Below are 27,611 nucleotides of genomic sequence, written 5' to 3' on the forward strand. Positions count from 1 at the left end.
CAAGAGAAATGGACTATATTTAGCATGATGTTTAATGAGGCAGCTGAGATTTATCTGGCTCTGAAACTGCAAAATGCTCACAAATAGTCTGTCCTTTAGTCTAAAGAGTAGACGCTGGAACAATAAGCCTTATTTGACTTCAGGTTGTTTATTCTGCGGCAAAATGGAAAAATAAATGTCTTAACTCCATCCACCAAGGTTAAAAAAAATGGAAGAAAAATCTCTTGGAAGACTATAGAAAGATGAATAGTGAGATCCCATCACCTTCTTTCCCAACCAGACAATCACTTTCAAAAGTTAAATGCACAAATGTTACAGCTGTCTGACACCTTGATAGGTATCTTTTACTTAAAACTTCTCCCTTCTCTGAAAGAAACCCAAACCCTGGCATCTTGAAATAAAAAGCACATGGCTAATTCATCAATGCCAGCGTCACTCAGGAAACATTTCTGATGTGGTTTGTGCCACAATGAGGGGGAAACAATAAACTGTGAAAAATGTCACTCCTTGAAAATTAACGTGCTGTTGGTCAGCAGATAAAATCTTTGCAACAGCTGTGGCATCATGACTTTGATGAATTGGGCTTTCCTTCCCACTCCCTTTTCTAGAAACTTTCAGAAGAAAGACACTCCCTGCCCCCAAACCTTGAAACGGATCTATTTATTCAGTCACACCCCACCCAACAACAATCTGCTTTGTTTTGCCTTTACTCAACTCTTTGGTATATTTTGTTTTTACTTTAAATGTATTTTGTTTTATCCTTCTATGTTGGCTACTAGCCTCAGTTTCCTTCTCTCTAAAATATCAGAGTCGGATTAGATACTTTCCTAAGATCTCTTCCACTTCTGAAAATCCTATGTTTCTAGGATTTCTGGATCAGACTTGGAAATTTTTATTTGAACATAGGCTCTCAGGGAGGGGGAAAAATCCATTTTTCTCGAACCAATTGGAATGTCTACCTCCTTGATTTTCCAGTGTTAAACCAACTGCAGAATCAACATTCAGGTGTATTCTTCTGGAGCGCTATTTCCACAAAGGATGGAAAGAAATCAAAAGTGAAAAACTGAAAGGTTAAAATTGAACACCCAAATTGGCACTTTCAGGATCTCATACTTACATTTCCCATATTCTTAGGCAAGAAGATGGTATTTTGTGTATCAACTTCCATTCACATCACTGGACCTTATATGATTCCCTTGCTAGATTCAGCTAAATACAATTTAGCTATTCCTTGATTTACATTTTAAGAATAAACAAACAGGCTGAGTAACTTGGGACCCAAAGATTAATTTGAGGGGCAAAGCACCTCTCAAGGTCATCTATTAAGGCATAGAAGGATGATGTACTATACTGCTGGAAGGAGTAACCACTCCAACAAAAATCAGTCTTTGAAATGAATCTTTGAAATGAATATCAACAAAACCTACATTGCCAACACAGGATGAGACATGGTGATACCAGGTTTATATTGGAGACCAAGCCAGGGACAGGAACTATGGTTTTTACTGGTATAGAGAACTTCTTTCCTTTTTTTTTTGTGAGGCAATTGGGGTAAAGTGACTTGCCCAGGGTCACACAGGTAGTAAAGTGTTATGTGTCTGAGGCTGGATTTGAACTCAGGTCCTCCTGTATCCAGGGCTGGTGCTCTATCCACTGTACCACCTAGCCGCCCCAAGGTATAGAGAACTTCAAGATGAAGTATCTCTGTCAATACAGGGCAGCAACTCCTTTATAGTAGATAGTCTTAGGGAGCAGAGAAAGGTTAAGTGACTTGCCCAGTGGGACTTAAACCCAAGTCTTTCTGGAGTCCAGGAAGGCTATCTACTACATCATATGTCTCTTAGACTGAATAAGAGGACATACATAGGAATTCAGTGGTTCCCCTTCTTCAACATCTCCTGTTCCTCATCTAAGCAATGCTTGCAACAGGATTTGAATCCGGGGCCAACTGTTGGAGCTACCCACTGACCACCAAGCAGAATGTAATGAGGGAATAATTCTTCCTTGACAAAAATGTTATCTTCAGTTCTAAAGGAAACACCTTTTCATAAGCCACCCCCTTGACTGTTATCAAAACTCTCTTTCCAGAAGGAATGCCTATTAGTGCGTCTGTGAAATCTAATTTATTGCCCATGGAATAAAGGACAATAAATCATAGCAAGTACTCAAGAGGATTCCTTAATGTCTTTTTTCCATGGTGGGCTACATGTTAGTAATTACTACAATTTAAAGCAGTAGATGAAGTTACACTGTGCCTTTGGTTTTGCTGCTACTGAAGACACACTGTCTTTCCTTGCTGCCTTGGCTAGAGCAGACACTCAATAAATATCTGCTATATGAATGAATGAATGAATGAATGAATGAATGAACGAATGAATGGACCCTCAGCTCTAGCTCCTGAAAAATAACTTATGAAAATTAATGGATATAAAAGAAGGACTGGCTTACTTTTCATTATGAATCTCATCATTGTGAGTGGGAGGACACTTTGGAATGCTGCTTAACTTGCCTTTAAGTTTTGTTTAGACTAGACATGCTCATATTTATAATTTCTATAGCGTTTGTTCTAAATTATGACACTAGATGGAAAAGGTTGTTGCTTTTCCCAATTTGATATGATAACAAAGGGGTAGTGATTATAATCACAGCTATGAAGGATTTGGAAATTGTAAATTCACCAAGCTTAATCATAGGAAGCTAACTAGAGGACCTCCACCTTTGTTTTTCTTTGTTATGGTGATCAAGCCCAGGGTGCTGGAGGTGATTCAATTACATGGGAAGCCCCCCCAGCTATTTTTGTTGACCCTCTGTCACTAGTCATCTTTCTATTATCCAAGGTGGGGGAGGGGGGATGACTATGAGCATTTGGCTAAATGAATGACCCTGATTGCTGAACTGTGACTTGCTCTTCTAATGGCCTGTCAGCCCATGTAGATAGATGTTTTGACATCACCCCAACCCCCTGAGCCTCCTGAAAGGTCAAGGTAGGTCTGTCAAGGTCTGCTCATCAGCCTGTTTCTCAACCAGTGGGATTCTGTATTTTGTATAGACCTTCCTAGAAGTTTCCAGAAGGCCTTCCATGGCAAGGCATGGTCTATCAACCAATGAGATTCTGTATTTTTGGTCGGCCTCATCTGTATTGTCCAGGTATCAAGCACTATAAAACTAAGGCTCTGGAGGAAGTGGTCATGTCAGATCATGAGGAAGATCTGAGGTCCACTTCACTAAAGCGGACCATAGACCCTTTGATAAAGTGCCATTGGCTCAGAGCTCTGCCTCAGTGTTGGGTTGGGTTTTGTTTGTTTGTTTGTTTGTTTTGTTTTCTTGCAGATCGGACAATTTTGAAAATCCCCACATAAGATGTGAGAAGAGAACACTGAATAAAATGAAGAATCAACTAAGCACGTAAACGACATTCCTTTATAATCATTAATACTCATATAAGAGCTAAATTCTTAATTAAAACCATAATTCTAATATCTAATGAAATATACTCTCATTTCTTTAATCAAATTTTAAGATGCAAAACAATAGATATATGAAAGTTGGGTTTTTCGGTTGATTGGTTGGTTTTTTGGTCATGCCCACTCAATAGCATATGTTAAGGGTGGATGATGAATCAGAGAATCATAGATTTAGAGCTAACTGGTTTAGATATAATTTGGTTCACTTTACCGCTACCCACAGGGCAGCTAGATGGCACAGTAAACTGAGAGCTGGGCCTGGAGTCAGGAAGACCTAAGTTCAAATTTAGCCTCAGATACTTATTAGCTATGTGACCCTGGGCAAATCACTTAAGCCTGTTTGCCTCAGTTTCCTCATCTATAAAATGAGCTGGAGAAGGAAAGGACAAACCACTGCAATATCTTGGCCAAGAACACCCCAAAAGAGGAAAGGATGAGTCTGACAGGATTGAAAAAAGGACTAAACAACAATAAACCCTCCCCACCCCTTCTTTGTTTTGCTGATGAGGGATTAAGGAGATCTCACTTCTACACTCAAGGGTGAAGTCATAGCAATTTTAGACTTACTTATAATATGCAAAGTAAGGGGTAGGAATGAAGAAGTTCAGATAACTGAGGCAGAAAATACAAAGAGGAATTACTTAATGCAGCAGTTCTCAAATTTTTCTGTCTCAGGGGCTCCTTTTCAACTTTTAAAAATTATTAAGGACCACCCCCCCCAAAATCCTTTTGTTTATTTTCATTATATCTATCAATATTAACCACATTAAAAATTAAAATGTCAGCATTATCATGAAAATACTTTTGGCCTCATGGACAAAGGGTCTCAGGTATCCCAGGACCACACTTGGAGAACTGGTGATTTTAATACTTGCTATTGAGGTATAGAGGACATATTGGCTCATGGATCAGCTACCTGAAAGAAAGCCTTAGCCTAATCAATTCTACTGCTACACACACACACACATGTGCACACACACACTGGTACTTATTCTTTGGTGTTGATTTGGCGTCTAAATGGAAGGCTACATATGATGAAAGATATACATTCAGCTCATACAACAGAAAGGCAATAATATTACACTGGGTGCCTATGTGGACTCTTAACTCACTCTTCCAATGTTCACTCTCACCTGTGAAAAGCTCTGAAATTGTGTGCCAATTGCTTGTTAATAATGCTTTTTCTGAAAGGAAGCAAGATGCAATAATTTTCACAAATTCAAATCAAGAGATGGAGTATTGTGTCCACTTTGGTTGAATGAAACTATACATCTGAACACAAAACACAGTCTCCATCCTAGGACTAAAGCATGTCTTTCATGTACTCTATAAAAATCCATAGATTTTGGCCAGCTCGGGTCTCCTGAGTGAGTATAATTCTATTCTCAGAAGAATGCTCTAATGCAGATGTCACTACCAGAAGCTTTTACAAGGACTTCTATGGCATGATTACATATAAAGTAAAAATTGTCCTTTAGAGCTGTAATTCTGAGGTTAAGATTCCACTATGTTTGTGAAATGTACCTTTGCAGAACTCCATCACTGACATAGAATTTATTATTTATTTCCTAATAAGAAGAAATAAAAAGTTGGCCCAAAGGATGGTATGGCTATTAACTTTTCCCATTCAGAATATTCCTGATTATATGTGATGATGAATGACTTGAGATCTGGAGGGAGGGGGCTGGGACAGGAGATGGCAGACACCCTGCCCAGTTGCCCAAGTATGAGTACAGATAGCAAAGGACAATGAGTAAAAGTGATGGGCCTTGAGTCCATGCCATATGAAGATTAGTTGAAGGAAATGGAGAAGACTCAGGAGGCCCATGAGAGCTATTTTCAAATATCTGAAGGGCTCTCATATGAAAAAGGGACTAGATTTGTTCTGTTGGGCTCAGAGTGCAGAAGCAGGAACAATAGGTGAGAGTCCCAAAGAGGCAAATTTAGATTCATTATCAAGAAAAACTTTAAAAATTAGAGTTGTACAAAAATAGAATGGACTAAGTTGGAGGGACATTCAATGATCTCTTCTTGGGTGCTTAACAGTAGGAATTTGTTTTGTGTATGGGCTATACTAGATGGCTGCTGAATTTCTTTCCTAATGGTATGATTTTATAATATTTCTATAATCATACTCTCAATCCATTTCTCTGTAAGATAACTTGGTGAGATTGTGGAGGGAGCCTAGCATGAACCAATACAAATAATAGAACTATGAAAAAATGAAGCCTTGTCATAAGCATTATGTTTTAACTAATTATGCTGACTGACAAGTGGATATCTTCAACGATTCATCATACAGTCACAGGATCATAGCTTTAAAGCTTGAAGGGAGACTTTAGAAGTTATTTAGTCTAATTCACCCACTGTACAGAGAAGGAACTGAGGCCCAAAGTTGTTTCCAAGACTAAAATTATAGACTCTATGGCTTTTTTTAGCCAACAGATTATTTGCAACTCAAACAATGCTGTAGAGGCAAGAAAAAATAGAACTCCAAGTCCTAAAAACTGGGGCCATCCACACGAAGGTTAATTAAGTGGTCAACTCTTAGGATGAAGATGAAGGCAGGTGGAAAAAAAAAAGATAAACTATGACCAGATTTTAAGAATGCAGACATAGGGCTGATTGAATGTACTATTAGAGACTAATTAATGTTATTGAAGAACATTTTGGGGGTTTTTTTGTTTTTTTTAAATATAAATTTATTTATTTTTAGTTTTCAATATTCACTTCCACAAGTTTTTGAGTTCCAAATTTCTCACCCCTCCCCCAACCCCAAGATGGCATGCATTCTGAATACCCCTTCCCTGGTCTGCCTTCTCTTCTATCTCTCCCCCCTCCCTTCTCTTATCCCCTTCCCCTTCTATTTTCCTGTAGAGCAGGATAGACTTCTGTACCCCATTTCCTGTATTTCTTATTTCCCAGTTGCATGTGAAAACATTTTTTTAAAACATGTGTTTTTAAAACTTTGAGTTCCAAATTTTCTCCCTTCCTCCCTCCCCACCCACCCTCATTGAAAAGGCAGCAACTCAATATAGGTTGTACCTGTGCAGTTATGCAAAACACTTCCTTAGTAGACATGTGAAAAACTAACTCTATTTCACTTAATCCTATCCTGCCCTCCCATTTATTCTATTCTTTCTTTTGACCCTGTCCCTCCTCAGAAGTATTTGCTTCTGATTACCCTCTTTCCCAATCTGCCCTCCTCTCTATCACCCCCCTGCTCTCTTGTCCCCTTCTCCCCCTATTTTCCTGTAGGGTAAGACAGATTTCCATACCCAATTGAATGTGTATGTTATTCTCTCCTTAAGCCAAATCCTATGAGAATAAGATTCCTTCATTCCCTCTCACCTTCCCCTGTTTCCCCTCCACTGTGAGAGACTTTTCTTTTCTGCTTTTTTTTTGTGAGATAATTTACCCCATCCTATCTCTCCCTTTCTTCTCCGAGTATCATCCTCTCTCATCCCTTAATTTTCTTCTCCAGATATGACCCCTTAATCTTCAACTCACCCTGTGCCCTCTATCTATCTATCTATATATACATACATACATACAATTGTTTTCCTATTGAAGAACATTTTGGAAGAAGCAGAAATAATTTGAACTCTACAATTTGAGGTCCTTACATACCCTCAAATATGAAAATATTTAGTAATTGAAGAAAGGGAATGAATTTCCCTCAGTTCAGAACCTAATTCAAATTAAGACCATTAGTTAATTTGGACAAAGTACTGGTCAACCTTGTAAAATATGCAGAATCAGAAATGAATTAGAGGCTACCATTTGTCCAATAGTCACAGGAATTTGACATAGCTACTTAGGAAGAACAAAGAAATTGAGCCCTTCTATGTAATTACTATGTAGCTGAAGAATATTAAATGTTTTAACTGCTCATGAGAGAATAACATGACCTTTGAATCACTTGTGTTCTATTTGAAATGTCACAAAAATCTTTCCAAAAAGTTCCTTCAGAATGCCAATGATTTTCAACATGGCTTTCTTGATATGTTTTCCTGATTCTATTTTTTCCTGAGTCTATGATTTCTACAATGAGTATTCCCTTGGGATATTCCTAATACCATATTAACAATGTTTCTTAGTAAGCATCCTTAGTGTTCTTGAACACCGGACAGTGCTTATCCACCGCAATGTATACTGATATTATGGAAGTCATGGGATATGAGGCATAGTCTTGTTGGATTATGGATTCAAGGAAGGGAGAGGCAGCAGCTTACAAAGAATTTATGCAGTTATAATTTACTAGCATCAAAAAAAATGATAAAAATCAAGGGCTTTTGCCAGGCTCTGATATAGTCACTTGGGTTGCTTAATGGTAATTTTCAAATATACCATCACACCCATAAAGTTCAACAACAAGATAGCTAGCTTTGACTAATCAACCATGAGTGGACCACAAACAAGGGGGCTTATACCATTCCATGCTCAGAAGTAATCAAAGGTAGCTGATGTCCTTTACAAATGTACCAGCCTAGGGTCAATGAATCTTCGTGTACTCATTAAGTCAAAAGTAAATCAGATAAGAATGCACAAACAGGTTGGTCATTCCTTTGGTTACCGCCTATGGACACGTTAGTCACACTGCGTATTTCTGCCTTACATATATTTCTTCAGACCCCTTGGGGAAAGGGCCACATCTGCCCAGACTGACTCAAGATGCATGAGAGACTTTGCTATGTAAGCAATAGTAAGTTTCATGGATTTGCTGCTCCCGTCTCCTGAAACTCTAGCCTAACCCTGTCATCATAGACCCAAACAGGAGGAAGCAGTCATTCTGGTAAAGTCCCTAGTTCTACCTGTCTTATTTCTGATCAAAGTAGAAAACACTGAATAATAGTTGTATCTAATGTCTGCCCTACTAGCCCCCTTATAATATGGTTTCTGCTAGAATTCAATCATCCTTCTGGGCCTTCAATCTATCCATGATCATTTCTTGTAAAAATGAGTACAAGGGAATTTGAACTAACTCATTTGGAAGAACAAGGAAATCTTTTCATATTGACTACCTCATTTATCCTCTGTTTTTCCTATAAAATAATGACAAGGACAGTAGTAATTTTTCAAATGGCAAACCTGAGGAGAGGGGAGTGGGGCTTCCAAATGATGCTCAACACACACACACACACACACACACACATACAAAGACCAAAACATGAGCCAGAGGAAGGGGAATGCAGTTCCAAATGATGCATGTGTACATGGGAGCTCATACACACAAGCAAAGACAACAAAAATCTCTAGCCAACAACCCAAATTTGCTAATTCTGACTCGCACAGACTTACTACCCACTCTGTCATATCCTGGCTGTGTGATCCTAACCCAGTACTGTAATTTATCAGTGCCATGCCCCCCACCCCAGGAAATTCTCTAGAATTATAAATTGCAGAGAAAATGCAGACTTTTATTATTAGAGGGAGCTTCCTATACCAAAGAAATCACAGATCCAGGCCCTATCCTTCTACTATCAGATATATTAATAATGATTTAATTATAGCCCTCTCAAGATGAATAACTTACTTGGCACCTAAGGAAAGAGACTTTAATGTTGTCTTGGTTTACAAATCAATATCTGTCTGGGATATTCTCTCTAATTCTATTCTTTTAATTCTAAATTGCAGGGTTTTAAATTCAAATATTTCTCTACCTTTGGATGAGTAAATAAATTGGAATATGAGTTCCAGAGAACAGGGACTGTCTTTTACCTTTCTTTGTATCCTCGATGCTTAGCAGAGTACCTGGAACATAGTAGGCACTTAATAAATGCTTGTTGACTAACAAAGAACTAATGCCAAAACTAGGCAGAAGAGTGATAGTCTCCCACATCTGATTCATAGCAGTAAAGAACACAGCTTTCTAATATGCTTGTATTAGGAGGAACTCCCCATGCTGGGAAAAGATGGGAGCCTGCTAATCCAAAGGGATGTGGTCAGTCTTGATTTCTCTCCAATTCTCCAATACAGGGCAGAGAGTTTCTGCCAGGATTTCGGTCATCTATTTTTCCATTTCAGAATCATGAAAACCCAAACCAGACAGCATTGCCTATGATAACCAAGCCAAGGAGGATCTCCATGTGGCTGACCTCATTTACCAGGTGGCAGGCAGTGTGTTGTATATAGACCATGCTATCTCTACCAGCCCTGCCAGCCGCAGAAAGCCACAAGCAGAGACATCTGGTGGGAAGCAGCATCTTGCAACATCTCCAGATGTCCTTCAGGCAAACAGCTCTGTCTACGGGAAGCCGGTAGGGGAATGGAGAACAGCTAAGAATTTTGCCCAAATGGGCAGGATAGGGAAGAGTGACTTGACACCTCATCTGGGGGTAGATCGGATATTAGAAAAGATATACAGGTGTTCAAACAAGGAACAGGAAAGGGGCTTTGAAACTGAGAAGGCTCTCTTTAGCGAATGTGCTTGCCACATGCCACCTGGAACTCTCATCCAGAAGGAAGCCAGCTCTCTTTCAGTATATACGTGTTTCTCTTACCAAGTGCCCTGCTCACACCACACACCTAAATAAATACCTTCTCTTTTCGACAAATCATCCATTTCCCTAAAACAATCACTTTCTTTGGTTTATCATTCCTGTATCTTCCCTCCCCAACCCGCAAAATTCTCATATGAAGCCAATCCCCTAAAAGTTTTGAGGTTCCCGTTAAGAGAAGCGCTTTTAAAAACTGAATGTTTGAAACGACCAGTTCTAGAAGATCAAGCAGCAAGCATTTATTAAACACTGACTCTGTGGCAAGCGCTATGCTAAGCACTGAGGATGCCAAGAAAAATCAATGAATGGCTCCTGCCCCCAAGGAGCTTACATTCTAACCGCGGAGAGGACAAGTACATAAATAGACAAAACGGAGGAAAAGTCGCCTTCGGATAAAAGGCATCAGAAGGTGGCGCGTTAGGCCTCCAGCAGTCAATACAGGAAATCAGGCATTCTACCAAGTTTTTTGGATATCCTCTAGCCAGTTAGACAGTTAGCTCTTTGAGATCAGGGGGCAAAAGAGACTGTCTTTTGCCTTTCTTTATACCCCTCCTACTCCAAACTTAGCACAGTGCCTGGTACGTAGCAGGTGTTTAATAAATGCTTATTCCCCAGCCACATAATCTGGGTGATCACCTTTGATTCAGCGCTTCAGGAGTGCTGTGTTACTAGCTGGTGTAAAAGAAAGAAATAACCTGAAGTATTCAGCTCATAAACTTCACCACCATCACTGAGACCACTTGGGCAAAATGCAGAACTCAGGCCAGCTGGCTTTCTGGCAACAATGCCCCCCACACACACCCAAGCCACTATCCAGCCTGCATGTGGCCTTCTTTACATTTCTCTTTGGGCTATTTTTTTTTCCTTTCAAGACTTCCCTTGATGTTTATTTCACAAGACTTCCCCAGTTGTAAAAATGTTACATGGGGCTCTCCATCTCTCTGGGGATGCCCCTGTAGGTATGTACGCCTCTCCCTTACAAGAGGTCCCTGGCATTTCCTGTTTCTGAATGAGTTGGAACATGCTGCATGCATACTGAGAAACTTGTGTTCCCAAATGGAATCCAGGAGTCTGTCGCATGAAAATTATAATGTTGTTGGGCAGGGGTTCAGGGGGTTGGGGTGGAATGCAAACTTTTAAAACTAGGTTTGCTGGAGATGCCAGTGTGGTATCATTTTTTTTTAAACTCAACCTCACCATTCATCTGAATTGGTGGAGTCTCTGTACACCCATGGAGAAAAATACAGGATCTTCATTCCTGGACTTCCAAATTTGAGCTTCTTCTGAGAGTAAGACTAAATGCTACCCTAAGCAGTGGCAGAGTCATGCTGCTTTTCAACAACTAGGTGGCAGAGCCCAGCACTTCCTACACTGAGGTCAGCCAGGATCACTGCAAAGTGATCCTAATGGAAGAGACAAAAAAGATCCTGAAGACCTCAGTTATCCAGAAGTTCACTCTCTTCTTGGTACCTTTATTTCCAGAGAAATGTGCCCATGTGGGAGTGTCCTTAAGTAATTGACTTAGCTCTTCTGTGACACCTGGTGGTCATGCTGTTGTAACCACAGACCCAAATAGATTTCAAATTAATTCATTCCCTAGGCTCCTCTCCCCGCTTCCCCCCTTCCTCTCTTCTCTCTCTCTCTTTTTTTTTTCTATTGCCATCATGTCTGAATTTATCTAGAAACTTTACTGCCTTTTTGAAAATCAAGAGTCTTCTAGGTAGTGTACTGGATAGAATACTAAATCTGCAGTCAGGAAGACCCAAGTTCAAATTCTGCCTCACTTACTAAATGTGACCCTGGGTAAGTCCTTTAACCTCTATCTGCCTCAATTTCATCTGTAAAATGGAGATAATAATAGCAGCTCCATCCTAGAGTTGTTGTGAAGATCAAATGAGATATTTGTAAAGAGCTTTCCAAACTTCAAAGAACTATATAAATGCTAGCTAATTATGTAACAGATAATGTATAAAATCATCACATAGGTGATAGAAGAGCATTGTATCCAATGGCCTTGCAAAAGCCCACTTTGGTGCACCTACAGGTATCCTGAAAATAAGCAGGAATGCTCGGCACAATAGAGGCAGATCTACTTAGAATGGAAATCCTCTTCCTTCATCCCCCTTTCCTAATCCACAGTGATTCTCTACTTTCTTCCAAATGTAGTGGCTTCTACATGGTAGTCATTTCATACAACACAACTCACTATATCTATATAAACATTGTCTCTGCTTCCTTAGATTATGGTCTACCCATACTCTTAGACCGAGGTGAGATGCAGTCAACTCAAACCAACTCAGAAGAGCTGATTATTATTATGAGCTGATTATTATACCTCAGAAATTGGCAAACACTACAAATTTGGGCTTGTTTAATGGTTTTGTTGATTTACAGACTTAAGAAAGTAATGGAAGAAAATGTTAACAATGCAGATTAAACTTAAAAGTGTGATTTATACTTTTCCGCCAGGGAATTAGTCGTTAAACATTTGCCAACACATCACTACTCTTCGAGTATGAACCAACTTCATAAAATATTCTCTCCATACAAAGAGGCAGTCTGCACCACCACTACCACACCTATAATCATCTGACATTAGATCCCCAAAGTAAGTTTTTATCTAATAAATATTAAACTACTAAATCCTCACTATGTCTACTCAACTACCAGGAGATAGTCTGTATCTGTTTGAAAGTGGACTCGGAAAGCTAGGTGGCTCAAGATATAGAGCTCAGGACTGAGAATCAGAAAGATGAGTCTGAATCCTGATTCAGACACCAGCTGTATGACCCTGGGCAAGTCATTTAAAATCTCTGTGCCTCAGTTTCCTCAAAAAGATGGATATAATAATAACACCTAACAACCAGGTGCTATAATTAAATGAGATAATATTTGTAAAAACATTTTGCAAAGTGCTTTAAAAACTATATAAATGCTAGCTATTATTATTTTATCATTATTTAAAATTTTTCCCTCCTGGTGACCTTAGGGGAGGTCTTTTCTCTTCATAGAACTTAAGGGCATGTTGTTAGCCTCCTTGCTTTAAAGAGGCAGTGTGTACAATTTATTAGCTGAGTAAGTCATTTTCCTAGGTGTTAGTTTTCCCTGTACAGTGAAGCACTTGGCTTCTGAGGGCCCTTCCATCTTCGGAGCTCTTGCTACTAGAGGAAGTTGCTATAGTTGCTCTAGAGGAAGCAACAATAATCTTCCATGAGGTTGAATAGGGTTTGTGATTCAGAGGGGCACAATTCTCCACTTATGAGACTAAATGCAAAACAGCCACATAACATAGTGGGGAGCTCTGGATTTAGAGTCAGAGACTTTGGGACAGAATTCTGAATTTGCTAGTTACTTCCTGTGTGAGTTAAAGAAAATTATAATCTCCCTGGCTTTCAATTTCTTCATCTCTAATATGAGGATTGAGTACCAAGGTCCTTTCCATCTCCAACTTTTCTTGATCATAAGGTTTAGCAAAGTCAGATAAGAGATAATCTAAAAAAATCTTAGTAAGAACTAGAAATAATACGGGATAGGGTAGGATATTATGAATAATGTGAAGAGGGAAAGAAACAACATATAACCTTCTTTTGTTGAGTCATGTCTGACTCTTCAGGACCCCTTTTGGGGCTTTCTTGGCAAAGATGTTGGAGTGGTTTGCCATTTCCTTCTCCAGCTCACTTAACAAGTAAGGAAACTGAGGTAAAGAGGGTTAAGTGATTTGTCCAGGGTCACACAGCTGGTAGGTGTCTGAGGCCAGATTTGAATTAAAAAAGATGAGTTCCTGACTCCAGGCCCAGCCCATCATCCACTGTGCCACCTAGCTGCTTATAACCTTCTTTACTCAATAAAATCTTAACATTTGAAAGGGTCTGCTTCCGAATTGTAAACCAACTTTTTTTTTTGATTCAGAGAAATACAATAATCAGAACTCCTCAATTTGAAGGTTTTACAGAGGTGGATCTATGTGTGTCTGTGTGAGGGGAGGAGGGTGGAGAGAGACAGAGAGAGAGTGACAGAGAGAGAGAGAGAGACAGAGACAGAGAGAGAGAGAGAGAGAGAGAGAGAGAGAGAGAGAGAGACAGAGAGAGAATGACAGAGAGAGAGAGAGAGAGAGAGAGAGAGAGAGAGAGAGAGAGAGAGAGAGAGAGAGATTTCTCCCTAATTCATCTGCCACATTGGTCAAAACAACTTTGTACCCATAGCCTGGCCATGTCTGCTTCTTACATCTGTCAACAAGAGCCTGCAGTTTAACCTAGTTGACAATTGTTGATGGTACATAAGGCAGAACAGACTGCACAAAAGAGTCATATTTCACACCTCAGAGTGTTCAACACTAGCAATAATAACATCCTATCGCTGTCAGTCTCCTGCGACTACGTAACTTAGAAGACTGATAGGAATCAAAAAAAAAAATCAGTGGCAACAAGGCTTCTGTCTCATTTCTGGGTAAACTCCCAGGACTTGCTTATTTCTCTGACTTGTGTAAACGAGTAGAGAACTTCCTTTGAAACATATGGGAGCAAGGGGATATTAGTGCTACAGAAGGTCAAAGCTTATTAAGAAACTAGCCCCATTTTTAAGCTGTGATAGCATTTAGAAAAAGTTTGATCTGTTATTGGTATCTCCATGAAACTCATACTGCTTAGTTTTAGAGGCATCTCTAAAAGCAGGAGGTATATCTTAACTGCCTCTGAAATCAAGCAACATGTCATTCTAGCAAATATCCTTGGAGTGTCCAAACTGGGCAACCAAAATGCTTGCATCAAACCTTTGGAATGGTGTTTTGTGTATGTTACATTTGTGTGAAGGGAAGTCAGAAAAGGGTGGCTGATAATTGCCTGACTCTAAATCACATACATTACCATAAAATTGCTCCATTACAGTCTTTTGTGGTCAGCGGCTAAGACCACTGTGGTAGCAATTTATTTTTTCTCAAAATGCATAGAGCTAAGCAACTAAACTAAATAGAATACATGAGGCACAAAGGTCCCCAAAATGCAACCAGAATGGCTTCCTAAGGAGCAAACGGACACGTGGGAACTAATGCCAGTTGGGTTTAGAGTTATAATGACCAAACAATTATCTCAATATACAAAAATGTTCAAATTGAATTAAAAAAAACATTTTAAACACCACACAATGCTAGTTGCATTTGCATCCACGTGTCCTGTCACTTCCCAAATGATTTTCAAATGAAGATATAAAGATGTCAAGAGTTATTATTGTCACTATGCATTAGGTGGTCATTAATTTCTCCAGCTCGTTTGAATAGTATTTCTTCATAAAGGCAGTGAAGAATCAGGCTAGAAATCTTCATAAGTAATGAGTCGGTTAGGGCAGCTAGGTGGTGCAGTGCCTGGAGTCAGGAAGATGAATCTTCCTGAGTTCAAATCTGGCCTCTGACACTTACTCACTGTGTGACCCTGGACACGTCACTTAACCCTGTTTTCCTCAGTTCCTTATATGTAAAATGAGCTGGAGAAGGAAATGGCAAACCACTACAGTAAATTTGCCAAGAAAACCCCAAACAGGGTCACAAAGAGTCAGACACGACTGAAATGACTGAACAAAAAAAATGAGTTGATCTCCATTATCATCATGAAGCAGCATGGAGTGAAGTGCAAAGATCCAGGTTTGAATCTTGGCTCTTGCATTATCTATGTGGCCTTGGGCAAGTCATTAATCTCTCTGTCCCTCACTCTCCAGTTAAAGGAATAATTTGCCTTAAAAGGATTCTCAAAGGTCCTTCTCAGCTCTAAATCCCCCATCTTATGATTTGTATGTACAAAGGGTAGAAAATTCTGGAGGTTTTGTTGTTGTTGTTTTTGGTTTTTTGTTTGTTTTGTTTGTTTGTTTTGTTTTGGGGCGGGTTTTGTTTGTTTTTTTTTAGGAAGCTGCCAATGAGGCTTTGGCATTCATTTCATATTCCAACAGCCCAAAGGAGAGATGAATGAGTACCAGAATGAGTACCACCATCCCAGGTGATGCTTTGGAGTCATTCTAAATACACAAGGATATCTTGGCACAAGCTGAAAATGGATCTCAATGTCCACTTAGGAGAAGATCTTTCTCTAAAGGTTAATTCAGCAGCAGCAATATTGAGAACCCTTAGATTTATCAGCATATGCTCCCACATGATACCTGCCTAAGAGTAAGAATCACTCATTCAGAAGAGAGAGTCATAGAAATTGCTACTCAAAAAAACCCCCCCAATTTCTGGTTTGTGGGAGAAGCATTAGATTCTAAAAAGAAAGGAAGGTTGAGAATAAAACAAATTTGGGGAAACAGGTCACACCTCTAATAATTTTCTAAAAATCATACCTAGAGAATAGACATTCATCAACCTAATGTTAAAAACTTTTACTATCTTTACTAAGAACGAAAATCACTCAAGTCATCTGATACAAGGTGGCACAGTGGAAAGAACACAGTAAGAACTTGCTGGCTCAGTAAGCAATCAGAGGACTCTGAAACTTCTCATCAAGCCAGTGTTCATTAGGCATGTATTATGTGCTAGCTAGCTTACTTATGTGACCTTAGACAAGTCACTTAACTTCCCTGGCCCTCATTTTCTTTATTCATAAGATGAAAAGATTGGATTAGGTGACCTCTGAGGCCCCTTCCAGATTTAGTTCTATGATATTACATAATAAAATACTATTCCTCTCTGGTTTGCCTATGTTGAGAATCCCAAGTACACAAGGACACTTGGTAAGTTGCTTTGAGGGTGGTAGATGTAACCTTGATAATGATGATACAGTTCATTGATCTTCCTTGGGGGCTGGGGAGTGAGACATACAAATGAAAATAAATAGCATTCTACACAACACTTTAAAGGAGAAATACAATCAGAATCTTCCTCTCCTTTTTTTTTTTTTTTGCTATGGACCAGAACTTAGTCACTAGGCACTTTATCCAAGATAATTTGTAATTAGAAATTACGAAGTAATTAGGAATTACAATTGTACCTAGAAATTACAATTGTAATCAGGAAACTAGCCAAAGCCCTTTTTTTGTATGAGATAGTTTCACTTATATAGTAGTTTACTGCCAAAACCTCTTGTAGTGAGGCTCTCTTTTAAGGAAGAATAATCAATATTGTTTTTAAATCTTGCTAAATGAATAGCATGAATCTTCTCCCAGCCATAAAAGAACTATTGATTTCAGCTAATAATGTGATTTGAAAATACAACCAAACTCTCTGAAAACACAGATGTCAGACTAAGATAGATACTCACACTGTAAATTACGCATGGTAGATCCAGCCTTTACTTTATATGTTTGTTATGATTTAGGGGATATGATTTAATCCATGGTACATCTAAATATGTGGCAATAACTCTGAGTCATGTTACAGAAGGGTTATGATGGATAAAAAAATGTTATGTAAGACGAACAATGGACATCTTTATGCATGGGATCATGGGTAATAGTCAAACTGAAGGAAACAAGATTAGCAATTGCCTGCAGTGTCGGGAACCAAACCTGAATTCTAGAAACCTGTAAGTGACCATGAAAAAGCTCTAGGATTTAAGGATCACTTAGGCTACAAAAGGAGGCCACGAAAGAAACCTTGAACCCTCTGTTCAAGCTGGAATCTCCGGAGTTCTCTCTGGGCAATAGTGGTTTGTTTCTAGTATAAACTACAGAGGTATAAAGTTGAAGCCTAAGAGGAAACACTTACAGACCCAGGGCATACCATCTGCCTGCCATTAAAGGAAAGCTAAAAATCAGTTACAGAACAAAAATCATTCTCATGATTTATGTTCCATCCCTGATTTTCCAGGAAGACTGCAAAAGATATTTGGGAAGCCAACATTTCCTCTGAATAAAGAAAACTAGCATCCACTAAGCCTCCTGCTCTCTCTGGACCAAGCCATCTCGTTAGATGAGTTGCCAATGTGTACTCAGTGAACACTAGCTTTTGGGGATGTGAACATATCTCAAGGCCAGCTATCGCTGCTACTGTAAATACCCAGTACCCAGTATGTCAGGCAGCAAATGGCCAGGAAAGTAGTCAAAAACACATCCAACTCAAAGGTGACACTCCAGTGAGTGGAAAAAATACTGGAAACTTCACAACTCTGACCTACGTAAGTGAGAGAAAAAAGCAAGAAAAATTCTCTGAAAGTTCAGTCCTGTAGTCTTTGGGCAGGCAAAACTTCAACTCACATCAAAGGGAATTTTGCCTTAGGAAGGAGTATTAGACAGAGTCTACAGGGCATATCATTTTCATGATCACGTTGTTATCTCTGTTTGGTAGACCAGCAAATGCAAATATTTCAGATACAAGTTTAAACAGATGAAATGAGCTTTGAGATTTCTATGAAAAAGAAAACACGGAATTCCGGGGCTGTGAGTTATTGGCAATGGAGCCCAAACCAAAAGTAACACTTTCCAAAAATAAAAGAGCCGGCAAAAAACTGAGAATACTTACAGATTATTTGGTTCCAAAATACCACCTATAAGGTTGCTCTAACAAAACTGTGCTTAAAGATTTTCTCCAATGATATGCTTTTAAGCGACTGCTCAGCTGTTCCAGAGACATTGTTTAAAAAAAGTGGCACTACCTTTCCTCTAATTGAAATATGATCTGTTGAACCACAGTGATGTTCTAACAATGTTTAGACAGGCACGATCCAGATTAATGTGGAAGAGCCAAAATGTATCAAATATACTTACAGGAGGACCTGTGAAGAAAAAGAAAACAAAAAAGAAAGAATCAGTCTGTGCAACTGTAAAGATGAGCATATAAAATATCAAGAATGAAGATTATAGCACATCTCAAGAATCTGAACTTCATAAAGAAAACGAGAATTAATTGAGATATGCTAAGGAGGATTCAGATAAAAGAGGGAATCTGATTAAACAGAAATACTTTTTTGCCATTCTCTGTAATAAAGAGGTAGAGAAGCAGTGTTTGATTTCTCATAATTTACAAAATTGGCCAAATCAGGAGTCTGCACATTAGATCACTTACAAATATGTCGTTCCCCAACAACCCACTACAACTAAAGATATGAGCATGAGAAAGACTTCAAACACATTTGCAGTTCTGTTCAGCAGCTATGTATTCTCATGAAATCACATGCCCTGCCAAAAAATACTGAACACGAGATTCCATTTTCAGAAATATCATACATATAATATTTTCCTAGGCCACCAGTTCCAATTAGCCATTTAAACAAGCATTTGATTACATCTTGCCTACAAAATTATGGATTTTTTTTTACCCTGAATATTTGACCTTGGCATTAGGACAAAATGCTTAAGTCTAGATCTTACTTTCCCTTGCCAAAAAGGGCAAATTTAGTGGTCACTTGACTCCATGAAACATTCCTTTCATCACCTCATTCTCACTCTCCCCTCCCTTTACAGGACTCACTTATAAAAGACATGCTATGCAAAGGTCACACTGAATGAAGTAATATTTGCATATATTTCAAATTATTTAGGCTCAGTGGGTTGGTAGAAAAAATTTTGAGGAAACTACCAAAGTCTTGCAAATCATATCTAATAATTCAATGATATTAAGCGATGCGGCTGTAATTCCCAAATCCATGACTTTTCATTAGCTTTTATGCCTCATTATGTTTTTTAAAGGGAAGGGCAAAAGGAAACCTCAAATAGAACCAGCTGTGTTTTGTCCTTGATGACATCAGTGCTCCCAACATCTTGATATTCAGCAATTTAATGTATTTAAGCGCTTTAGGACATACTGTGAAAGGACTGTTGTTTTCTTGTCCTTCCAGAATATCTTTCCCCCTCATCCTTCAAACAAAGGGGGACAAGCTGATAAGACTACATTTGATCCCTTGTGAAGACAGCCCAAGTAAAACAGGATGCCAAAACAATACCCAAGATAAAGTCTTTTCATGAAACTCATTTAATGCCTTTGCTTCATTTTGACTGAGGAGACTGGGTATATATGAGACTGGGATTCAGGAAACCTGGGCTCCATTTCCAATTTTGCCACTAAAAAATTGTGTGACATTGGGTTAATAACCCTTTGACCTCCCTAGCAGTTCTTTCTTTTTCTGTAAAAATAAGGAGGTTATCCTAGATTCAGTTGTTCTAAGTCTTTAAGGGTGATCTGATGTCAAATATAACCTGGTGAATATGTAATCAAATTAATGTCTTTGTGCAGTGAAACAGACTTAGAGATAGTACTACAAACACATGACGACTACAAATTTAAAACAAAAATGATACATATAAGTTTGAGACTCTTGGGCTAGGGGATCTTTGAAGGTCTTTCTAAGTTCTAAAATGATCTCATTTTGTGAATATTCAGCAATATTCAAAATCCCAAAGCTTGAGTGTTTCTTGAAACATTTAAATAGTGGATTTACATCCAAGCCACATAAAAGGCAAGTTTATAATGTTCTAAATATTTGAACCTTAATGGACATGTGTTTTTTATAGCAGTTCAGATTGCAAGCAGCCTAGGCCTCCCTTTTCTTTTCAAAATCAAATTCAACTAAGGCAATTCTATTGCCAAACTCACTATATAGAATAAGAAAAAAAACAAAAAGAAAGATTTAGATTGGGGAAAGCAGCATTGTTCTCTTCAGAGAAGAACACTGCCTGTTCTGAGACAGCTATGGACTCAGAGGCATTACATACTTTACTGACTACTCCCTAGGGACATGACCCTGAACTACATGCTAGGACATTGTCATGTCACAGCCTTACTGGAGAAGAATAGGACGTATGGAACTTTATCTGGACAGTGTGAACTAAACCTGAGGGAAACAACAGTAAAGAAAGAAATCATGTGCCGATGATCTAGCCAGACCATGACTGTAATAATTCTATAGTCCTCTCCTTTCCAAAGCTATATGCAATTAAGGAATGGCTGAATAAGTTGTGGTATGTGGTTGCGATGTAATACCACTGTGTTGTAAGAAATGACAAGCAGGTTGGTTTTAGAAAAACACGGAGACTTACATGAAATAATACAGAGTGAAATGAGCAGAACCAAGAGAACATAGTATATAGTAACAACAATATTGTTCCAAGAGTAACTGTGAATAACTAAACTATTCTGAGTTATGTGAACATTTAAAGCAACTGTTATGGACTTACCCTTCTCCAGAAAAAGAACTGATATATGGAAGTATGTATTATGTGGTTCTACATATATATATATATATATATATATATATATATATATATATGCGCACACATGCATATATATATATGCGCACACATGCATATACACACATACATACATACACATATATGTACATACACATACATGTGTGTGTGTGTGTGTATACACACACACACACACACACACACACACACACACATATATATATATTTATATGAAATGTTGACTTTCTCTAATGTGGGGTTGAGAGTAAGGAAAGGGGGACAACTCAGAATTCATAATGTGACCAAAAAATAAATATTTTTAAAAACAAAGCCATACGCAAGTATGTGTGAAAATATATAATATATACCCTCATTTTTACCAGATTATCTGTATGTGCACTCCTACTCATAAACACATATATGTATAGGTACATGTACTCATGTATGTATTCAAGGGGCTACCTGGGATAATGGACAGAGAAACAGCCTCAGAGTCAGAAAGACCTGGGTTCAAATACTGGCCCTCAGATTCTTGTGTGCAATTTGAATTGCTATAAAAAAAAAAAAAGATGGCACCATTGTTGCACACTGAAAACACATGTCCATTAGGGTTAAATATTTAAAACATTACACACTTGCCTTTTATATGCTTTGGCTGTGAATACACTATTTAAATATTTCAAGAGTGTGATGTGGTATTACATCAGAAAAGGGGAACCTTTTGGTTCCTCACACAGCTACAGGGAGCAAAATAGGTGCCAACTTGCATTGGAAGAGGGAGTTTTCTTATGGGAGTCCCCTATACTAATCAAATTAGTTTTAAACTAAACACATAGACATGTGTGTGTGTGTGTAGACCCATAAAAACAGTCTAGAAGAAAATTATTTCAAAAACTAAATAATCTTAGATGTACATAAGATAAGACAGCACTTACTAAAACAATATAGCAAAATAATATCATAGGAAGAGATGGCTATCTCTTGGTGACCACACACAGAAATCAAGTTCTTACATGACAAAGTCCAAAGTTCAAACTTACCAGATTCTCCTCTTCTGCCCCTCTTACCACGTTTCCCAGGAGGTCCTGAAACAAAAAAAAAAAAAAATAGATTTCTCAATTATTTGCTATATTAAGGTTGGTTTTTTTTTTAATTTCAAAAGTGTCTCAGTGCTAGGCTTGTGTCTAGATGGCCATTTAGACAAAATTTCACTTTATAATTAAAGTCCTAACAAAGTCGATGCCCTTTGATGACTGTCAAAATATTTTATTCTGAATATCCTCTCTAGCCTCCTCCTTCTTCTGGCACTTAAGTACTACAAAAACTCACTCCTTCTGGAGTATTGCCTTCCATAAAATGATGCTAATTACCGATCATGATTGCTACAATTTTAGATAAGCTCATTAAGACCACTATTAAATGGGTATTTAGACCACTACTATAAAATGCTACTTAGTAGGAACTACATTGCATTTTTCAAGAATAAAATAAATTGTTTTTATGAGAAGACATGAACAAGAATCCCACAGGATGAGATAGGTTGCGATATGCATTTTTGGAGGAGAGTACCCACATTGGTGAGATCACAGATCTACCAAAGTATTTTAGAATTCATATTTGTCATGAATTTAGACTTACTACCAACTTATTTGAACTAGTAAAGTTTTCTCTGTTTTATACATTTGAATCATAAATAGTTATACAAATTTTTAAAACGGGGTATCACAAAGAGATAACTGGTATGTATCCAATATGAAGAAGAAACCTAAGGTCACAGATAACCCAAATCTATTCATGACCTTCACATTTGAAGGTGCACACCTTCTAAATGACACAAAATAACTGGTTATCTGTCAAAAATATCATGAAAAGAAGTTCCTATCTTTTTAAACTTATTTCATGATATTATGCATGCTTATAATTATTTTTCCTATCACCAAGCAAAAAACAGCCTCTTTTGTTAGAAACATCCAACAGTGTAGGAAATAACCTTAACAAAATAGTGAATTTGCTGTCATTTGAAGTATTTAACCAGAGATGGGATGATGATACATAGCCATTAGACAGAGATGCTATAGAGGAGACTCCTTCTGTAAGTGAGAAGACTGAATTACATCTTAGGTCCTTCCCAAATCTAATTTTCTCTAAATTTTAATTCTATAAGTCTATTTTCAGAATCTATTTAAGTCTTCATCTCAATTTTTATTTTATGATGGTGACATTTGTTGGTTCCTCATTTTGGAAAAGGACTAATGACATCATGATGTTGGGGTAAAATAGTGGTTGATGGGTGGTGACTTGCATGTGACTCTTGTCCATATCCCCCAAAGAATCTTCTATAGTGTCTATACAAGATGTATGCACTGATGGACCAATTCTGTAAGATCTCTTCCATCTCATGGTCTGGACAAAAGGCATTCTTCATCTTCTTGGTTATTTGTGTAGACCAAATCAGATTTCACCCTCTTCACATCTTATCCTATGTGACTCTTGTCCACATCCCCCAAAGAATCTTCTATAGTGTCTGTACAAGATATAGGCACTGATGGACCAATTCTATAAGATCTCTTCCATGTCATGGTCTGGACAAAAGGCATTCTTCACCTTCTTGGTTATTTGTGTGGACAATCAGTTCAAACATAAAATTTGGAGTGATCATAAAACTCATTTCAAAGACTCTGAAATACTGAAATAGTCACAATCATCACAATATTATTCAGAGTCACGCACATCTTTAGGACCTCATCACCTGTAGGGAATTCTTCTTCAACAGTATAGTTGATATTTTCCATTATGGTAGCAAGCATATTTAAAGAACATGTGTCTCATTAGTATTTCATCAATCATCCTTTTCTGAACTATAATAAAATCTTTGATTTTTATTTCCCTAACATTTAGCATTTTCCTCCTTTTTCAGACATCTTGAAACTTGAGCCCTCAACTCTCTCAACATTTGTCACCTCTGTTTATTCTTGCTCTGGTCCAGCTGCTCTTCCCATCTTTGTTTTCTTTAGAGCTATTTCTACTTCCTCATGCAGCACATCGGGGATTGTGATACGAGCCCAAATGTTGTGGCTTGCCTATCATTGATGGAGGAAAGAGCTAGTGATGGTAATCCTTAGAGATCATTTTCTATTTTTAATCTCCTCATTGTCCTTCTTCCTGTTTCATCCTTAAATGCCCTGGGGATGATCTGGCTTAGTTGAGTCCCTTATGAAACTTTTTATAAACTTTTCTATAAACTCCACGGCTTCTCACCATAAAACAAATCAGTACTGCTCATATTCATCTATCCTCCATTGTAAGATTTTCTAAATTACTTTGTATTTTAAACAATTATTGTCCTTGACTGCCATATCCTTCCATTTGGCAGGGAGATTAAGGGTCTTCTGTTATTAACAATTTATGGGGGGGGGGGTTTGTGTGTGTTTTGCTAGGCTAGTAAGTGTCAAGTATCTGAGTATGTATTTGAACTTCGGTCCTCCTGACTTCAGGGCTGGTGCTCTATTCACTGCACCACCTAGCTGCCCCAGTCATGAACAATTTCTGAGCCTCATTGTGGCAACTGATTAAATTTTCACAGGAAAGGGTGATGTCTGTCCTTTTACCTTCTTCTCATTTTGAGGTGGGTGGTACAGGGAACAGAACACTAAACTTCAAATCAGGAAGACTCAAGTTCAAATACAGCCTCACAAACTGATTAGCTGGGTGACCCTAGGCAAGCTGCATAACCTCTGTCTGCTGTAGTTTCTTCATCTATAAAATGGGGATAATAACAGCACCTACCTTCCAGCATTGCTGTGAGGATCAAATGAAATAAGGTATGTAAAGCTCTTTGCAAACATTAAAGTGCTATAGAAATGCTAGCTATTTTTTCCAGCACCGACTACCAAATGTGCCAGGTTGGAGTTGCTTCAACTGCATGCAAACATCTCTTTTTTTATTCTTTGTTCTATTTCATTACTGATTTTGCTCTTTGCCCTAACAATTTAATGTTCTGATTGTGCATCAAGAGCAACTTGGAAACGAATGCCACATTGCTAACCAGTCATTTCTTGTCTATCAAAACAATTGATTTCATTTTTTAGTCATGTTATTTGATATATCTTATGTCTCTGACTCAATTTCTTGAAAAAAAAATTTCCTGGTTATACAGGTGGGTAATCTACCAGCTTCTCTCCTTTCTTGCTTCCAAACCATGTTTTCTAACATATTTTTCATATCCTCTCCTATGTCCACCTTTGCACTAAGTATTAAAGTATATGCTGATTTAATTTGCAGGATCTTATTGACTTACTTAGAGAATTTCTCTCCCTCCTCTTCTTCTGCATTAGACATTAAATGAGAAGCTGGCCCATTTTCTTCATTGTAATCTTTTTTCAAATATTCATCATGAACACTGCAATCCTGGATGACCAAGTATCCCATGAAATTATACTTATGTGGATGCACAATAAACCAACTTCATCAACACCTTCATTCGCCTCACTCAAGAGAACCTTGATCCATCATTCCATTCAGCTGAAATTTCCTTTTTTCTTCTTGTTTCATTTATAATGTCAATGTCAAGATTATTTTCATTTTATTTCAGCCATGGTAAAATAACCCCAACTAACTCATATTCCATGCCTCCTCTAAATGCCTTTGTTCTCCTACTCCCTTGGTTGGACCCCTGCCTTTGTCTCCAGGTGCCTCTCATTGACATGGTACTCTTCCAGAATTCTCTTTTATTGCTATGTCCCTTCCATTTCTACCATGGGCTAGCAAATCACAGACCATTGACTGTGACGTAGAGCATGAAGTCTCAGAACTTCCATTGAAGGCATTGTAATAGATGCTATGGATATGACAAAAATAAGGCATGTCCTTTGTTCCCATCAAAATTACTTTCTAGTAGAGGAGTTCTGATGTGTACCATAAAACAAAGTAGAATAGAAAATTACATTAAGAGGGGTAGTGATAAAATGCTGTGGGAATTCAGAGGAAGGAAAGGTTAATATTATTTTTATCATTTTCATTGAGAAGGTGGGAAAAATGAAACATTTTCCAGCAAATGAGCTTTTAAAAAAAAACACTGAGCTAGTCTATAGAAGACTTGAGACCTTCTAGGCTTTCTGGCCATCATTCTCAATTACACCAGATCAGTCTGCCTTTCCTTAGGCATTGTAATTCCCCCTAAGTTATAGTCCAGACAAAGAGAAAAACATAATTACCACCACAATGAGAATTTAATCCTTATAATATTCGCTGCCCCAAAAAAAGTCCAAGGAAAATAAAGAACCTCCTGGTTTTAAAGAATGAGCTGCTAAGCCTGACAACTTCTAAACTCCAAAAAGTTCAAAACACAGGTAGCACGTGGCCTTAGTACCCTGGAGACTCAACTGGATATGGAGCTAAGGGCTTACACATGGAAACATTATCATCAGAAACAAAAATATTGGTGGACCAGTCAGATTCTCCCAAACCCCTCAAAAAACCTGGTCTGGCCATCTGTGTTTTATAAGAAACTTTTAAAAAGGCAAGAAAAGCATGATTTCAAATATTCTATAGGTCCTTCCAGCCATACTTTTTGCAAATTGTCACTTGAAATGGCCTTATTCTAACTCTTCTGAGATAGCTAGGTGGCATAATAGATAGAGTGCTAGGTCTGAAGTCAGGAAGATATGAAAGCAAATCCAACCTCAGACAATTATTAGATGTATGACCCTAAGCAAGTCATTTAACCTCTGTCTGCCTTGGTTTCCTCATCTGTAAAATAGAAATAATAGCACCAACCTCCTAAGGTTATTGTGAGCATGCTGTCTCCCTCTATAGGATATAAGATATTTGAGGACAGGAATGGTTTCATTTTTGTCTTTATATCCTAGCACCTAGCACTTAATAAATGCTTATTGATTACTGGCTGAAGTATGTTACATCTTCGTGCAGGAAGGGAAAGAAAATGTCATTACTTGTCTGTACATCCAAGTTTGCCTTCGACCTACCTAGGAAAACATATGTATTTGGTTAACTAGGGATTCATTATCTTCAGAATTATTTTGTGCCTTCAGAAAGTAAAGGGCTGACTTTTAACTGAATTTCCATGGTTTTCCATATTATCTTAGCAGTGAATGCAATATCATTTTGTTATGTGCTTAGGAGAGATGAGCATGTGGAGCAATGAAATTGATTACAGACTATTCCCTTATAAGCAAATACTTCAAATTGGAATGTTCAGAGCTTGTCATGATGCATAGAATGATTCTTGATTTAAAAAAAAAAGAGCCCTGTCCCCTGTAAGAAGGTTGCTGTGCAGTGTTATCATTATGAACTTCACCAAATGCTTTAATATTCCTGTTAATGAATAGATAAGCTTCAGTGACATACTCCTCTATTAGGAAAACCAATTCCATGGGTAGAAAAAATAAAAACATAAAGATGCAAATCAAGGCATCAAATACCGCTGGTTACAGTAGGAAAATATAACTGCATGTTAGATGTTAACAAAAAGAAAAAAACATGAAAAATGCCATATGACAACTTTCCCCCCTCTTACTTCCTTACTTAC

The 27,611-nt window shown here is 38.0% G+C and overlaps 1 protein-coding gene across 1 annotated transcript in view; it reads right to left on the reverse strand.

Moving 5' to 3' along the window:
- The window catches only part of COL25A1 (collagen type XXV alpha 1 chain), a 563,954-nt gene that overhangs the window by 241,822 nt on the left and 294,521 nt on the right, over positions 1 to 27,611 (reverse strand). The window contains exons 3-4 of the mRNA XM_078148267.1: positions 22,105 to 22,149; positions 18,647 to 18,654 (exon numbers count right to left, since the gene is read on the reverse strand). Of these exons, the coding sequence (XP_078004393.1) occupies positions 18,647 to 18,654; positions 22,105 to 22,149 (53 nt within the window). The remainder of the gene's footprint in view (positions 1 to 18,646; positions 18,655 to 22,104; positions 22,150 to 27,611) is intronic.

Source organism: Phascolarctos cinereus, unplaced genomic scaffold, assembly GCF_003287225.1.
Source record: "Phascolarctos cinereus isolate Bilbo 61053 unplaced genomic scaffold, phaCin_HiC Scaffold_9;HRSCAF=440, whole genome shotgun sequence".
Taxonomy (NCBI): Eukaryota; Metazoa; Chordata; class Mammalia; order Diprotodontia; family Phascolarctidae; genus Phascolarctos; species Phascolarctos cinereus.